Genomic DNA, 18,735 nt, shown 5'->3' with positions numbered 1-18,735 from the left:
CAAGGCGGTTCTAACAAACAATATATTATACATACCTATTATTATAGTATTATATCATTGGGTAGTTCACAGAGGTATCTGTAGAGTTAAAGTCACAGTCGACAACCAACCATGCAAAATTCACCAGCAAAGAAGAAAAAAAACAAAAAAGGTCACAAGAAGAAAAACATCAAAGAAGAAAAAGATGCATTGCAGGAAGTGGATCGGACCATGTACAATATACAAATAGCTGATCTCACCGAAAAACTTGCCAGGTATTATCTAAAATTTTATGTCACGAATCATATAAGGACAATAAAAAATAGTACACAACAATAGATTGACTACAGTGTGGATGTTGTATGTAGGTACACGACACGGTCGTATTTGCTATAACCATAGGTTAAAATAGCGTTTTAGATTAAGAAGGGGGGCTGAAACCAGTGAAACCCTACTATAACTACTATAATAATATTAAATATGCTTGAAAAAAAATTAGGAAATATTTTAGAGGGCTTAACCGCTAATTAACTTAACCCCTAATTAACTCCCCATATTTCCGCCGATGATCATAGCAATACAAATGTGTATTAAATAGTATATAATTATTATAATATAGGTACAGTCGTACAGAGCATATCAACTATCAAGAAATTATAAGAATTATAGTATTACACATATGAATATTCTTTTTGTTGACCTTTGTATTACACTCTGCAGTATACTGTATATTATAATAATAATATATATATTACAAGCAAAGCCAATAGTTCAAGGCTTAGGCATGATTGTACGATACAAATATTTTGATTTTGTAGACGTCCAAGTATTTTTCCAAATTACAAAAAAATTTAACGAAAAGTATGATTTTTCTACGTTAGCCAGTAAAATTATTAAAATTGTTATAGAAATTATTATTACACTAGGTACCTAATTTATTACGTATTTTGTTTTATTCTGTGTAATAATTACATAATCAATATTAAAACACATTTGTGAAATTAGGGCAAAGTCGAGGAGACTTCTTCTTATCGAAGGCGTACTATAGGATATAGGTATTTATTTAGCCACTCATTTCAATTGTTGAACATTCTCCACAAAAAAAAAATGGTAAATTTGTGCCTATGATAATTAATATACAATGTATCTTCGTTTCACCCGAACTGCCCCTTGCGAGTTTTGATTTAAAATAATGACGGTACCTTTATTGTATACTTTTTTGTACACATTTTTAAGAAGGAATACGATTTGTAAACCCTTCTCAAGTGCTAGGGAAACGTTTCTCCAACATGTGCGTAGCAAATCCGGGTTTTCTCGTGTTTGGGAACGTGTTCAAAATTATACAAAAAAAATTGTACAATATTATAATGTCAATGTTTGGTTTTACAATTTGAAAGTGGCATTGCGCCAGTGCTGGCAAAACGGAGTTTGTAAATTGTATTGTGCTATAAATATTAAGTGGAAAAGAATGTGCAAGCGAAGCGATCGGTTTGTTTTCTTCAGTTAAATGAGCTTGTAAAACTTTTGTCCCCCCTTTCAAAAACTTAATTAACGCCACTGTATTTATCGACTTATTTATGCATATTACATAGGTACTTATATTAATAATAATATTAAATTATACATTTTTTTTTTAGTTTTCTACATATTATTATGTATGTACAATGTAAATATTTATTATTTAACAATATATTAATCTTTAATCTAAAATTATTTAAATTGTAAGTAACAATTTTTATCATAATCTTTCTTCACCCATATTATTATAGTAGATACGTTTCGTTGCACACGTTAAATTCTACAGTATTTACCTATTGTTAGGCATGTATTACAACACTACTATAGGCAATTTATTATTTTTATTACTTATACAAAATATAACAAAGAATTGGATAAATAAATGTTTGTATTAAGTTTTTATAGTATTAGAAAATTAATTATTTTGTACGTACAAATAATATTCTTATAAATATTTAATCTATACAAGATATTAATCACTACACATACTTGTATATAGGTAAGTACTAATATAATATTGTATTCTATAGAGTAACCAATAGATGTGCCGAGTTGGAGAGAAATAACGATTTGGAAAGAGAAAAAGCTAATTCGTTGAAAGAGGGCCAATGTGACATCATTGCATATTTGTCGAGACAAGTTGAAATGAAAAACAACGAGATCTTTGATTTGGAAAACACTGTTTCAACATTAAAAACGGTATGGCGGTATGCGCGTATAGCGGCTCCCTTCCCACTAGTATACTTGCTATACTGTAATAGTGTAATAAATCGGTACCTACCTACCTGCCTACCTGGCTAGGTACCACGATTAAAAATATACTTATATAATATATCGTATATCTTAAATCCTACTAATTAAGGTCCTTAGTATCCTACTAAATATTCACAAATAATTTTACAGCACCCACAACAAATGCGGGTGAGACGTCAAATGAAAATAAAAATTACCTAACTAATTTAGAAAATTATTGATTACATTTTTCTTTTAATTTATTACCTTATAATATTGTAACGGACAACACTCCGCTACCAATTATTATTATTTTTATAGACTATTGAACACCAAAAAATAAATTATGAAGATATTATAATGAAGAAGAATGGACAATTTGAAACAGTTTTTGGACAATTAAAAGCAGAAATTGGATTGTTAAGTGAGTACATTTTTAAAATTGGTACCTGCCTGTCTTAACCAAATAAAAAGTAAAATAATGGATAACCTAATTGTTTATTAAAATGATCTGTTTGTAATAGTTACTTTCCCTTTTCTCATAAAAAAACAGCCAGTGAAATTGAGTGTAGGTGCCTACCTAAGCATATGTATTACCTTATTGTAATATTTTTAAACATAGACTATAATAGTAAGTCTATAATAGTTTCTTAATAGATACAAATATCTCATACAGGTAAATATTTTTTATTTATTGTATACAAAATTAAATTAAATTAATTTTACAATAATTCCTTTTCATTATTTTTTTTCTCTTATTACTTTTTTGACCATAAACAGTTTCAAATGTTTCATGTAACAAACAAATGTCACTATGGTTCGTTAAAAAAATTATGTTAATGGTACTTTGAAAAAGTAATTATTTGAATATTTTCTATAGATTGCGCAAAAAAAAACATTAAAATAATTGAACGTTAGCTAAAATATTTGATTGAACAAAAATAGGGGCTTGTCTTCAAAATTTTTAATCGTTTAATCAGAAAATTATATATTACAAATAATAACTATTGTTCAACTGTAAATATATGCAGACAGCAAAGTAAATTCATTGAATGAGTTTAAAAAACAAAGATCTCAATTAACTGATAAGTTTTTGAAACAAGAGGAAGATTTATCAAAACTAAAAGGAGAAAACGATAATTTACTTTATGAAACTGATAAAAAACTTATTGTAGCCAAAGAACAGTAAGTAAAATATTAATAAACTTTGTTAAAATATCAAAGACTGTAGTTAAAAACTACACATTTAAATTAACACAGTGCATTAACCCTAGCAATCATTATTTATTTTACAGTATGAAACGTCAAAATGAAGCTAAGCTTTTGCAACTATCTACAAATATTCAGAATAACCTACATAAGTTAATGTCTTCAACTTTTCAAAGAACTTTACAAGAAAATGTTATTATTAAGACAGAAGTAAGTTATTTTTATACTAATGAATGTCATACGTTACACAATTATTTTGTAACAGGGACGTAAATAGAGGTGATATGAGGTATTAACCTCTCCCCACCACCAGAGCCCAACTTAGGAATTTTGGGGCCCGGGTCAAATTTTCTAATGGGGCCCCAAAATTAATTATTATCTAAATTTTAAATTGTCAACTTAAATTATGAATGTAGTCTTTATGCTATATAGATTTGTTATATCTTATATTCAATTTATTTTATAAGATTATAAATCAATTATACCATAATAAGGCTATAAGTAATTATTTAATGACGACTAATATATATAAAACGATGAAATTAAAAATCTAAATATAAATAAAGAAGTGTTGGTACAGTTTTTAATTCAAACAAATGTTTACTGATATACATCATATACATTGTGTACAAAGTCAAAGTGGCAATGCATTTTTCAACATAGTCAATGTAAATAATAAAAAAATAAAAAATAATAATTATTAAAGAAATAATTTGTTAAATAATTTAAGACAACGGGTTTTTTCTAGATTTTAGTTCACTAAATTTTTGAATTAGATTTGAAAAATCAAGTGTATTAGTTATATCCCTTTCAGCAGATAGACGAATGAGTGAGTTTAATTTTTCTTGGTGAGGGACGTTCTTCTGGCATTTTCAATTAGCTCTAATTTTGAATTTGTTCTTTCTGCTTCACAATTCGAAACTGGCAAAGTTAAATAAAGTCGTAGAGAAATGTACACATTTGGAAAGACTTCTTTTAAATTATTTTCATGTACATATAAGAAAATATTTTGAGGAGAAATTATTAGTAAATTTAACTGCATTACATAATTAGAAAAGTGCACAATCTCTTGTCTTATATTTATTGTATCAATATCATCTTTAAATGTGCTAATGAATATGTCGGCAGAAGTCTCTGATAATAATTGTGAACCGAATTTTGTAATAAACCCAAAAATACTAAAAAGATTATCATATGCGTTTAATCTTATATCAATTTCAGTAACTAAACAATCAATAATAACATAAAAAGTATCAACCTTCAACTTTCTTATTTCGCATAAGTTTTAATTTTTTTCTATTGTACCATCCGAGAATTTTTTTTTTGTAACAATTTTTTCTCCACAGGTCAAAATATTAATTGATAATTCCTTTGCTTTGTTTTCAAAATATACAAACTTCTCTCTTAATGAACTAACATAAGTTTTTAATCCTTTTAATAAATTTACAGCTGTAAATAAATCTATTCCCGGTTTTTGAAGGTATTTACTAACACTGTTAAATTGCGATAAAATTTCACTCCACATAACTGCCATAAAAGCTGTTTTAAACTTTATCATTTTATTTTTTATTGATTTAGCAGCATGACGATTTTCTTGTTTTTTGTTAACATTTTCAAAAATATCCGTTAATGTACATATAATTTGGTCATAATTTAAGATAAAAGCTTAACACGACTCCGCGTGACACTCCCACCTAGTATTACTTAAAGTTTTCAAAACAATTATTTTATTTTTTTCTTCCGATTGTAAACCAGACAAAAGCAAATTCCATCTATGGGTCGAGGCCACAAAAAAATGCATACAGTTTTTGAACAATACCAAAAAAATGTATTGCTTATAAACAGCATTTCACTGTATGTGTCCCTACTAAATTTAGGGAATGAGCAAAACAAGGTGCAAATAAAGCAACACTGCATTTTTTTTTATTTGAGCCTGTAAACCCTTATATATACCAGTCATATTATTAGCATTGTCGTATGATTGACCTCTACAATGTTGCAAATTAATATTATTATTTTCCAAAAAATGTGTTACTTCTTCGGCCATCGAAATGCCAGTAGGACTTAATATATGTATGTATGTTAAAAATCGCTCAACAACTAACCCTTTATAACAGTATCTAACAACAACAGCAAATTGATCTTTATGTGCTCTATCTGGAATCTGGAGTAGAATCTAAAATTAGACCGAAATATTTAGTTTCTTGTAACTGCTTAATTATTTCTAATAAAACTTCATTTCCCATTAGGTCAATTATTTCGTTACAAATTCGCATCGAAATATAAGATACATTCCCTGATCCTTTATTAGCGCGTTCGTTCATGTGTTGTTTTAAAAAATGATCAAATTCGGAAATGACTTCGAGAATTCCGAGAAAATTTCCATTACTCGAAGAACCCAACCGCGAGTCATTACCCTCAAATGCTAACCCACGAACAGTCAAAAATTTAACAATAGATACTACACGGCGCAACACTTCAACCCAATACTTTTTTTTCACTCAACATTTGTTCCGGCATAGTTTTGTCTATACGATTTTTAGTGTTTACACGATCTAACCAAGTTAACATTGATTTACGATGAATTGCACTACTTTCGTGTTCTTTAACTTTTTCGTGAGATTTTTTCCAGTTGTTAAAACCAGGATTAATAAAACTTGAATTATTTGACTTATTAAATAGCTTACAAACAAAACAATAAACGTTGCCAGTGTGTTCAGAAAACATGAGCCATTTACGTAAATGTATTTCACCATTGGGCAATTTTAATTCGAATAATGATAAATTTAATGAGCGATTTAAATTTTTTAATTTTTTTTCGGATGATTGAAATTTTTTTGGATCCATATTCTGAAAAAATTCTGGTCCTTTTAAGCAGCATAATTCTATAAAAGTGTTGTTTAACACTAATGGCCACATTCCCGGATCTTGATATAATTCAATATCAAGTTCAATAGTATGAACATTCGAATTAAAATTAATTGCAATCACTGCATTTTCTACTGTAGAACCATTGTCAACATTATTTTCAGAAAAATTAAAAGTATCAGATTTTGAGCTTTCTATTGTAGAACAACTGCTTATATTATTTTCAGAAAAATTTAAACTTTCATATTTTGAAGTCACTATTGTATTAGGCATTACACTATTATTATTACTATTACTATCACTATTACTATCATTACTATCATTATTCATGTTTTCAACATGAATATAACTATTATTTAGAACTAAATCATTTTTATTATTTTTATTAGTTTCTACTCCGTTTGCACTGTTGATAGTTTCAAAAAAATTAGTTAATTTAGGTAACTTGCTTACTGCATCTTCGGACTCCTTTTTTAATTTTCGTTTTGCATAACCACTGAGATAAATCCTTTTTTTATCAGACATTTTTAAATTTCAATAGTTTTTGGCACACACTAGTAACGAACAAAACTCACAAAACTCGACTAAAAACTAATTTAATATCACGACAGTCGACGGAATACTAGTGTACCGATTGTACTAATAATGCGAAACTGACCAACAAAATGTACCTATGTTAAGATAAATTGTAATCATAATGATATAAAGTGCTTTTAACCCACTTTATCTTAAACCTTAATAGCTTATTTTATCGATTAGACTGATTAGAGAATAATCATAAATTCCGTTACGATACGTGCCGAACAAAACCACGTAACCAGTAATATCATACAATTATTTCAAAATGCCACTTTAATAATTAAATATCAACAGGGGCCCGGGACCCCAAATAATATCGGGGCCCGGGGCTGCAGCCCCCCAAGCCCCCCCTAAGTTGGGCTCTGCCCACCACATACACCAATGTTTTCTAAATATATTTTTCTCAGCATGTAAAATAATAATTTATTGATTAATTTGAATTAATTTTTTTATTTTTTATGTTTTGACCTTTTGTCCAAATTTTATTTTCTGAGCGGGTCCAATGGATTTATTGAATTTACAATGATGGGTGATTAGTATTTATAAATTGTAAATTTTTTTTGACTGCAATCACCTTTTGCAAAAATGTTTTGATTTTCTTCGACACCATTTTTCTGGTAAGAAAGTGAATATAGTTGGTACTTTTTGGGGGTCAAAAGAAAAAAAAGATGGACAAATGGGTGTCGCTCTGCTGTACAGTAGGTTATAAATGGGTCACTGTAATGGATGGTCTTAAATTTGAATTCAATGATATAATATCATTGTATAAGAAAAAACGATTCTAAGGGTAGTCAGCCTATGATATTACTAAGTATATTTTATGATATTATTGTGAATAAAGTAATTTATACATAACCTATTTACGTGAAACCTTGTTTTAAATTTTCAATCTTTAGCTATTAAAGTTGAACATTTTATAAATTTTTAACTACAAAATAATTATTAAATTTTAAATTTGATAAATTTGATCAAAATTTGAACTTTAAATGCTTTAAAAAAAAATTGTGCCTATGTATTTTTAATATTTTTCAACTGCTATTGTAACAATATATCAGGAGCCTTGCATTAAATTTTCACTCTTTTTTACCCAACAAATAAAATTTTATTGATATTTATAGAAAAAAAAACTAAAAAAGGTGGATAAGTGGATGTGACATATTATATTTGTTCGCCCGTGATGCTATAAATGCAAATAAATATAAAGGTGGATAAGTGGATGTCGCTCTGCTGTACAGTAGGTTACAAGTGGGTCACTGTAATGGATGGTGTTAAATTTGAATTCGATGATATAATATCATTGTATAAGAAAAACGATTCTGAGCGAAAACGGTCAGTCAGCCTATGATATTACCAAGTATATTTGATGATATTATTGTGAATAAAGTAATTTATACGTAACCTATTTACGTGGAGCCTTGTTTTAAATTTTCAATCCTTAGCCATAAAAGTTAAACATTTTATACATTTTTAACCACAAAATAATTAATAAATTATAAATTTGATAAATGTTGTCAAAATTTGAACCTTAAATGCTTATAAAAAAAAATTGTGCCTATGTATTTTTAATATTTTTTAACTACTATTAGAATGATATATCAGGAGCCTTATATTAATAGAATAAAAGATGATGACAGACACAAAAATAAAAAAAATAAAAAACATACATCATTGTAAAATCAAAAATTGAAAACTGACAATGTCCGTAAACAACTCAAAACGAGTCAAATTATTTTTAATTTTATCGTGTATAGAAAATGCTTATATAAACATTCAGTGAAATTTTCAAGTATCTACAGTCATTCGTTTTTTAATTACAACAAAATAAGAAAATTGTTACATAAGAAATCGAGTAAATATCCAATATTAAAAAAATTTGAACTTTATTTTATAAAATATAATAATTTATAACTTTTTTATTTTAAACGTTTCTAAAAATTTAATTTGACTTTCAGGTAGCCCTTTTAGATTCTGAGCGAAGCGATGAATGTATTGATTTTACAATGATGTGTGTTTTTTTTTTAATTTTTTTTTTTTATTTTTGTGTCTGTCGTCATCTTTTAGGACAGTAAAAGTGCTTGGATTTTCTTCAATAGTAACTTTTCTGATAGGAAAGTGAATCTATATGGTACTTTGGGGGGGTCAAAAGTAAAAATTTCCCAGTAGTTTTCACAAGCGACGTGAAAAACAAAAGATAAATTAAGGAAAAACGGGATTTTTTACGCAAAATCTGTTTTTGAGAAAATCGATTTTGGTTTTTGGTGTAACTCTAAAACAAATGACCGTAGGGACATGAAATTTTGACTGAATGCTAATATAAACATTTCCTATACACCATAACAATTTCCAAATAATTTGACTTATTTTGAGCTGTTTACAAACATTTTCAGTTTCCATTTTTTTAGTTTTTTTTTCTATAAATATCAATAAAATTTTATTTGTTGGGTAAAAAAGCGTGAAAATGTAATATAAGGCTCCTGATATATCGTTCTAATAGCAGTTGAAAAATATTAAAAATACATAGTCACAATTTTTTTTATAAGCATTTAAAGTTCAAATTTTGACAACATTTATCAAATTTATAATTTATTAATTATTTTGTGGTTAAAAATGTATAAAATGTTTAACTCTTATGGCTAAAGTTTGAAAATTTAAAACAAGGCTCCACGTAAATAGGTTATATATAAATTACTTTATTCACAATAATATCATCAAATATACTTAGTAATATCATAGGCTGACTGACCGTCTTCGCTCAGAATCGTTTTTCTCATACAATGATATTACATCGTTGAATTCAAATTTAACACCATCCATTACAGTGACCCACTTGTAACCTACTGTACAGCAGAGCGACATCCACTTATCCACCTTTTTTTTGTTGATAAAGGTAGACAAACTTATGAGAAATCTCGTATTACATTTTAAAATCTTATATTTAAAAAGAAAAATTGTTATGAATTTCCAAATCAAAACATTTTTTTTACTTTTGACCTCCTAAAGTACCAACTAGATTCACTTTTCTATCAGAAAAGATACTGTTGAAGAAAATCTAAGCATTTTTACTATCCTAAAGGTGACAACAGACACAAATAACTTCAGATTTTGACAAAATTGATCAATATCTCGACAATTTTCAAATTTATTTTACCGTCTTTGCTCCGAATCGTTTTTCGTATACTATGATTTTAAATAATTTAATTCAAATTTTACACCATTCACTACAGTGATCCACTTGTAACATATACTGTACAGCAGAACAACTTCCACTTACCCTCGTTTTTTATATTGTTTTTTTTCGTCTGTCATCGACATTTGGAGTGATAAAAATACTCTGATTTTTGACATCACCATCTTTTCTGATTGAAAAGTTAATCTAGTTGGTGGTACATTTTTTTAGATATATAATTTGGCTATTATGTTAGTTGCTAAATGCCCATAATATGGGTACAAGTACCTTCCTACATAATTATCAATTAATAATTGATATTGTTTTTGTCATTGTAGTTGAATAAATGTTCAGATAGTTGGTTCAAAATGGATAAAAAATATACGTTGCTGAAATCAGATAACTTAGATTTGAAAATTGAGAACAAAATGTATACAAAAGAGAATAGCCGCCTGAATAAAATAATCATTGCCCAAAAACAGGTGGGCATTTTATAATATTAATAATTATACTAGGTATTACTTATGTATTTGTGTACCTATTATATAATTCTATATAATGTCTAATATAATATATTGTTCGTCGGTACCTACTATTGTACTAGTAGGCATATATGGAATAAAACTATTGTGAGCATTGACTATGAATTGTGATTTATATTTGTACGTGTTTCTAGATCATGGACGCGGTGAAAGCTAAAAAATTAGGTCTCAGCTTACAAGTGCAAGATTTATCGACGAAAAATGAGAGAAACCAACGTATTGCGTATAGAGCCAGTAGAATGAACACAATGATGGCACAGCTAAAACAGACGTTAAAAAGGAAAAACCGAAAGTTACGGATCTTGACAAACAATTTAGCAGCGATGAAAGACGAAATAGAAACGTTGTGTTTGCACATTTACAAAATGGATTCGATGCTAGTGACGACGACAACATCAATGGAACACGTTTTGAAAGTAATATTTTGTGGTTGTCAAACTCCGTCTGGTGGTTGTGCACTAGTTCAGAGGGGTCTGATTAAATATTAATATATAAGTCGCATCCACTTAATGAAATGTATCCATTTAGAGAAAATAACGTTTTACTACACTATATGGACAATTTTTTAACATATTCATGAAGTGGAGGAAATTAATTTTATCCACATTCTAGAATATTACTATTATATTATACGAGGAATTTTTGGTATTGTGTAATTGTATGATTTGCAATAGGGAATAGTGTATAAAATAAATATAAAAGTTGCTTGTTATAATTTGTAACTTGTACATTGTATAAACTGGTTCATCAGTCGATCAAGTAATTTCAAGATAAGATATCAAATAATTGAAAATGATTGTACAGATAGTACCTAATATATTATAGTACCTAATATACAAACGGTGTATGATCCCGCTAACAATACTCTGTCAGGCTGCCTTATAGGTACCAGTTGTTAGTAGTTGTTGACCACGTTATTTTATATTATACCTAATATGGATATTATACACAATTACCTAGTGCAAATCGTCCAATTACCCAATATTGTTCTATGTGACTATATGTTCTAAATGAGCGATTTCACTAAGTGAATGCGGCACATTTACAACGACCTCGAGTTTCAAATGACCATCGTAAAGTCCCTGAGCCCAAAGCTTAGTGCATTATGGAATAGGTACTGTGGTAGACTAGGTGGTATAATATATGAATGAATTATAAAATATTGTCTTACACAGTTACACTTCAGATTTTGTATCTAGTTGCAAGAATCGAAACCTCATAGAAAGACTGTATCATAACATTTTGATATTTTGTTGTAATTCAAAAACGAATAACCATAGACTCTTCAAATGTTCACCAAATACATATTTATATTAGTATTTTCCATACATAGTAAAAATTTTAACTATTTTGACTCTTTTTGAGCTATTTATAGTCATTTTAATTTTGCAAATTATTTTTCAGTTAGAAATTCATGTGTTTTACTTTTCACAGATGAAAAATTTTAATAGAATATTCCACACAAGTTTTTCTACCTATAACAAACAAAATAAGTTCACCGGGAAGTTATGCTATTTATAACCATGAGATATTTTTGATTTTTATTATTTTTTTTTAACTATTACATTTAATTATTTATACAATTATGCTAGGATGACACAACGTCTCTGCTCTGAATCGTTTTTCGTATGCAATGGTTTATCATTGAATTCAAATATAACAAATCAACTACAATGACATACTCGACAACTACTGCACAGGTGGCACAGCATCAGCCATCAAGCGATACCCACTTGTCCACATTTGTATTGAACATTTAATCATAATCTTTGTTTGCCAAACCATATTTAAGGGCCCTGCTCATGTCTATGTAACAAGGGACATGAGCAGGTAACACACGATTCAGCACACTTTCGTAACACAAAAGATTTTTTTATCTAACTTTTATAAATGTTTAGGTAGGTACCTAAATTAAGTTTTGATAGGTCGGGTAAGTACATTATACATTTAACTCCTTGTTTTTTTAACTCTTATGCACCATAAAAACGAAACCTATATATAAATATGGGCATGGACCAATTGCGCCTAAAACAAAATTTGTATTTTAGGGTCAGTCTACCAATTGCGCCTCTTATATTTTACGGTTAGTACACCAATTGCGCTCTTTATATTTTACGGTCAATATACCAATTGCGCTTGTATTCAAATTAACCTAGCGGCTACCTTCAGATATAAAAATATTGTTGTTCGATCTAATTCCATCAACATAAAAACAACAAAATTCTTAAAAATTAAAAACGTTTTTATTGATCAATAATTGATTACTGGTTATAATATTATATTTTATAACAGTATCGGGAATTTTTTTCAAACGTCGTGTTATTATTATTGTAAAAATGTTTAAATGTGAATTATAATACTCCCAAAAATCATTTATTTGTTCATATATATTTTTACTATTTTTATAATTACAATTTAATTTTGAATAATTGACGATCAAACTTGTGATCAGTGTACCTATTCGTTTATTTTTATTATATTTATAATTACAACTAACTAATAAGTTTTCCTTATCCTATATTATTTTATTGTTTAATTTGAAATAAACTTATTTATTTATTAATATTATATTATGTAAGCATTTGATACTTGGCGTACTTGCCAGAAAATATTTTTTTAAATCAGCATGTTATTATTGACCAAATGTATTATTTTACTGTAGTTGCCTGCTATTAATATAGCCATCTTATTACTTTATGATTTAACCACCTATTATTTTATTTTAGTTTAGGCCTTAGGGTCAACACGTGACTTATAGGTCATGAGTTAAGTGCTGCCCTTAATTCATGTGCGGTAAGTAGTGCTGAGGTAATACAATTAACAGAAATATTATAACCTATTGTACAGAAAAACCAAAAATAAGGAACTTCGCATAGTTTGTTTTAAGAAATTACGGGTCGACATTTTTACAGTCGGCATAAATTATATTTCAGTCACCAAATACTTGATCTCAACCCCCCGTAAAAATCGTATAACTCCGGTCGAGCATTTATTATATAATTATAACTAACTAATAAGTTTTCCTTAGGTAGTGTAAAATGTATAAGCGCAATTGGTCTATCGACCCTAAACATTTTAGAGCGTAATTGGTATATCAACCCTAAAATGTTTAGAGCGCAATTGGTATATGAAAAGGTAATTTTAAGCGCAATTGGTAAACTCCCATAAATATTAGGGTTTCAATCTTTTATTTATATGTGTTACATTTTATACATTCCTTAGTTGAACGAAGTTGACCAATCCTTGAGCAAGTACAAGGGTAATGTTTACTACACATTTGTAGCGAATTTATACAAGCTATTCGTTGCTACGAAGTTGAGGAAAGTAGAAATCAGGGGTTTTGACTCGTGAGTAATATTTATTTAAATATCAATCTCTCAATTTAATCACAATTTTATTTATCTTAATTCATAAGTATTAAATAAAGAAGCTAACAAAAAATCTAAATAAACATTTTTAATTCATAAAATTAAACTTCTAATAATTTATCTAGGTGTAGGTAATGCTGTAATATTAATCAAAAAATATGATGGGACAGGGACACCTAATTTAAAACTAATTGCTTTATGTTATTTTAGTATAAAAATTATTTTTTAAAAAGTTAGATACTAATTAGGTACACTTGTACCCTAATCTCCTTTACCCATAAGCACATAAATATGTTATTACATAGTTAATAACTTATTTTCAATTGATTAGCCCTAAAATATATAATTAAATTGTATATCATAACTAGTACCTATATAATTAATTAGTGTGTACTACTGTACTACTGTATATTATAATACATAATATACCTTCAAGTTACATAAGTTTTACAATGAAAAATTATTTTAATTGTTTTACAAAATCATTGAAGGGGAGAGAAAAAATAATCTTTTTGAATTTTATGAGACATGACTAAACTATACTATAATAAAGTATAAACACAGAAGGTACAGTAGCCACGAATTTATTTGTGCATTAGAGGCGCTCTGATTTTATAATTACTAATTTTTGGAATTTTAAAACACTTAAACACGTGTTCAAATAAGCAATACAAATTTATTGTTGAATTGAATATAAAATCAAAATATTCAAATTTTAGATTCTGAGCGGAACGATGAATGTATTGATTTTACAATGTGGTTTTTTATTTTTTATTTTTGTGTCTGTCATCACTGTTTAGAGCAGTAATACTAAATCTAAAATTAACTAAACTTAATTTTCATCAACAGTTCGATGGGAAAGTGAATCTAGTTGGTGGATTCGGGAAGTCATATTTTTGGTGTAACTCTAAAACAAATGACGTAGATACCTACGTGAAATTTTCACTGGTTGTTTATACCTATTAGCATTTTCTATACACGATACTAATTTTAATTTGTTTTGAACTGTTTACGGACATTTCATAAAATAAACATATTATATAAATTTCAAGTGTCTACAGTTATTGATTTTGAATTACAAGAAAATAAGTAAATAGCTACTTGAGAAATCCAGTGAATATCCAATATTGTAAAAATTTGAACTTCAAACACTCATAAAAATTTAATTTGACTTTCTTATGTACATTTTTTTTTGACAAATAGGTAGACATGAAACATATTTATGAGTTATGAGGAATCTTGTATTTCATTTAAAATCTTAGATTTAAAATAAAATTTTTATGAATTTCTAACACAAAATAATTTGCACATTTTCGTGATTTTTACGTATTTTGTAAGGTTTTGACTTTAAATGCTTATAAAAAAAATCGTGACTATGGATTTTTAATGTTTTTCAAATGTCATTGTAGCAATATATTAGGAGCCTTGTATTAAATTTTCAAGCTCTTTAATTCAACAAATTAAATATTAATGACATTCATTGACAAAAAGCTTAATATAATTTGAAACTGAAAATGTCCGTAAACAGTTAAAATTTTCAAAAAAAATTAATATATTTCATAAAATGTTATCGTGTAGGTATAAAATGTAAAATGTATACAACCAGTGAAATTTTCATGTATATACGGTCATTTGTTTTAGAGTTAAACCAAAAACCAAAATCGATTTTACAAAAACCAATTTTGCGTAAAAATTCCTATTTTTCCTTAATTTTTGTTGTTTTTCCCGGCGCTTTTGAATACTATTAGGAATTTTGAATTGCCCTACTGAATGCATAAACTAGGTTCACTTTTTCTCCAAACAAGATACTGTTGAAGAAAATTGAAGCAGTTTTATTGCCCCAAACAGTGATGACAAAGACAAAAATAAAAAATAAAATTGAAAAACACATATCGTAAAATCAATAAATTCATTGCTCCGCTCAAAATCAAAAGTACAAAGAGTTCCGAAATTTGCTACGAAATTCGCTAAACACAGTGTAAGGTAAAGGAAAACTACGGCGATTGGGGGAAATGCCCCCTTTGCCCCCCCTGGATCCGCCACTGATGTATAATAGGTACTAACTTTGTTTAATCAATGCTTATAGCTATTAAAGAGATGGAAGCAGTCATTATTTCGTATATTGTACCTATTAAAAGTTAAAACATTCTATGTTCATTCAAGACAATCAAACTAGTAATGTAAAGCGATAACATTTCCGAAAACAAATATGACTTTCTCATACGTTTAGAACGACTTCTACTTTTTAAAAAAACATTTAAGTATCTATTACATTTTTAGTTAAACTATGTTTAATACTGTTGCTAACTCTATTAAAGTTTAGAAGTTTAATACATTTATCACATGGAATCAACATCACTGGCACGTTTAGAGACATGCGTTATAATAGGTGGCAACTGGCAAGCACACTAATGATATTTTACTAGGTAGTAGGCACACAACATGGCTCATGCGCATCACCTACCCTTTAAACTTAATGAACTCCTTAAAATTTAAAAACTTATCAGTTGATATAGATGTAAAATGATTTGGGTACGTAGGACCTAGATAGTTTAACGGTCAAAATTATACTGTAAGTAGGTTAGGTTAGGTAGGTACAAAGATTTTAAATACAAATATGGTTTTTATGGCTTATAGGTATTTTTGTATTAAAAATCAAAAGCTGTGCCTAAAGAAAATGGAAAAATATAAAAATAATAAAAGATAAATATTATTATTATAATTATAATATATTTTTACTACATTTCATAACCAAAATGTTATTGTTTTTATATTACAGTATCAAAGGCGTAAAAGTTACACTCTTAAACATAAAAAAAAAATCAAAATCGAAGCGTTCAGTTTTCAAATTTCAGAGGAACCGACTAAAAATGAAACGTTCACAACCATAAAAATAATTCACTTGAAACACATTTAATATTATAGGTAACTGTGCTAACCAGAATGGTCAGTACATACATTTTAGTGAGAGGCTATTAAATAGAATCATAGTAATTCTCACATTTGCCTTATAAAGGGGCCATGAACTATTTAACTTTGACAATCTTCATAGGTGTGCGGGGAATCTTTTTAGAGGCAAAATAAAATGTATGTATATATATATATATTAATTATAATAATATGTTAAAACATTTTTTTTTTTTTTTAGTGATAGTGAAATAAAATTAAAATACTTGTGTGTAACACAACATTGATTTTATTCATCTAAAAAAAATATTGTGCACAAAATATGTATTATGATTTATGACTCAAGACATTAATAGGTTGGTTATACATATATACATGATTTTATACATACCTAGCTACCGGAAAGCTACCTAGCTACCTAAACCAGATACTAATACTAATAATGAATCTATCCATTCGTGGTTTGGAAAACAAATAATTAAATAAAATAATTTAATAGATTTTTCACAGTACTAAAATGATTCAATGTAATACCAGTCACAAGATATTCCTGGAACCAAGTTATTTTCAAAATTAACAGTATTAAAAAATTAATTTAGAAGTACTATGCACAAAACTGACCTAATAGTTTATTATTAAGATGAGATCAGTGTACTTTTTGTTTTCTCTCTCTAGCCCACGTGCACCTTAGACAAAACACATTTACACAGAATCATTTTTTTTTGTTTTCGAGCATTCTTAGATTAAAACCACCCATTACAAAAACGATTAAGAATAATTTTTTTGAGAGTATGACAAATTGATTTGTTTGAATATTGTCTCAAAAACAATGTAAAGAACATTTAAATAACATTTTTTTTTTTACTTTTCTTGATTTTCAATTTTGACCTCCCAAAAGTATCAACTAGATTCACTTTTCTATCAAACAAGATACCGAAGTTGATTATTATTATTATTACATTATTTTGACTACTAATCATGTAGACACAAAAAAAAATTTTTTTATCTCCGAGAATGTTACTGACGGACAGAAAAAAATTTATAAAATCAATACATTTTGCTTTGCTCAGAATCTAAAATGACAAATTTATAACAATGGCATATTTTACTTATAATATTAAAATTTTTATTTTTTTCATTATTTAAAAATTGTGTGGGCAGAGACAAGTGCACTTAATGCCTCTCTTTAAATCCGGCACTGTTAATACGACAATACACATCTATAAACTTATAGATTAAAACTATGAAATTTAAATTTGTAATTCAGCTTATAATTAAAAATTAAATATTTGTACAAGCAGTTTTTAATTATATAAAGCATTTGTCTACTGAGGTGTGATCATTGAAATATCGCCATATTCAAGAATCACAGTCAGAATAGTTGTAGAGTAAAATATATACTGATAAATGATAATAATTTTATACAAGGTATTTTCCAAGAATAATTTTGTAATTTTTAACACTTGATTTAATTTGAAAACAATACATTTCATACCATTATATTTGATTGTAAGAATAAGTAATAACTAAAAATAAAACTTTTCTATGTTCAAATATTTTTTGATCCCAAACAAATATTGTACTGGTAAGTGGTAACACAGATATAAATAATTACCTATTAGCTACTGTTTAATAAATTACAATTATTATAGCCTATGAAAACCAAACTAACAATATTAAAAAAAATGGTGATCTGCATTATTTCTCCTGCTCCAAATCTTAATATGACAATATCTGTATCACAACTCGCTTTTGGAAATTACATTATAATGGCATGAAAATGTAATTACTAGAATTCATTAATCAATGAGAAACTTAATTTAAATAATGTTTAAGTTTGCATATTTTAAATAATTATAAAATATAA

General features: G+C 27.5%; 1 protein-coding gene across 1 annotated transcript; it reads left to right on the top strand.

The window, feature by feature from the left end:
- On the top strand, positions 1-17,253 carry LOC132935172 (cilia- and flagella-associated protein 157). The gene is made up of 9 exons (XM_061001642.1): positions 1-254; positions 2,028-2,196; positions 2,551-2,653; positions 3,261-3,414; positions 3,525-3,648; positions 10,390-10,533; positions 10,728-11,009; positions 13,816-13,940; positions 16,741-17,253. The coding sequence occupies exons 1-9, from the start codon at positions 112-114 to the stop codon at positions 16,850-16,852; spliced, it is 1,356 nt and encodes a 451-aa protein (XP_060857625.1). The 5' UTR covers positions 1-111; the 3' UTR covers positions 16,853-17,253.
- Positions 17,254-18,735: the final 1,482 nt, after the last annotated feature.

The sequence above is a fragment of the Metopolophium dirhodum genome, chromosome 1, assembly GCF_019925205.1.
Source record: "Metopolophium dirhodum isolate CAU chromosome 1, ASM1992520v1, whole genome shotgun sequence".
Lineage (NCBI taxonomy): Eukaryota > Metazoa > Arthropoda > Insecta > Hemiptera > Aphididae > Metopolophium > Metopolophium dirhodum.
This window is presented reverse-complemented; position numbering and strand designations above follow the sequence as displayed.

Bases quoted from the DNA above. Each gene is read 5' to 3' on its own strand.
- LOC132935172 (XM_061001642.1), top strand. From the start codon at position 112: ATGCAAAATTCACCAGCAAAGAAGAAAAAAAACAAAAAAGGTCACAAG. The intron at 255-2,027 runs GTATTATCTAAA...TGTATTCTATAG, and splicing joins CTCACCGAAAAACTTGCCAG to AGTAACCAATAGATGTGCCG. The intron at 3,649-10,389 runs GTAAGTTATTTT...TTGTCATTGTAG, and splicing joins ATGTTATTATTAAGACAGAA to TTGAATAAATGTTCAGATAG.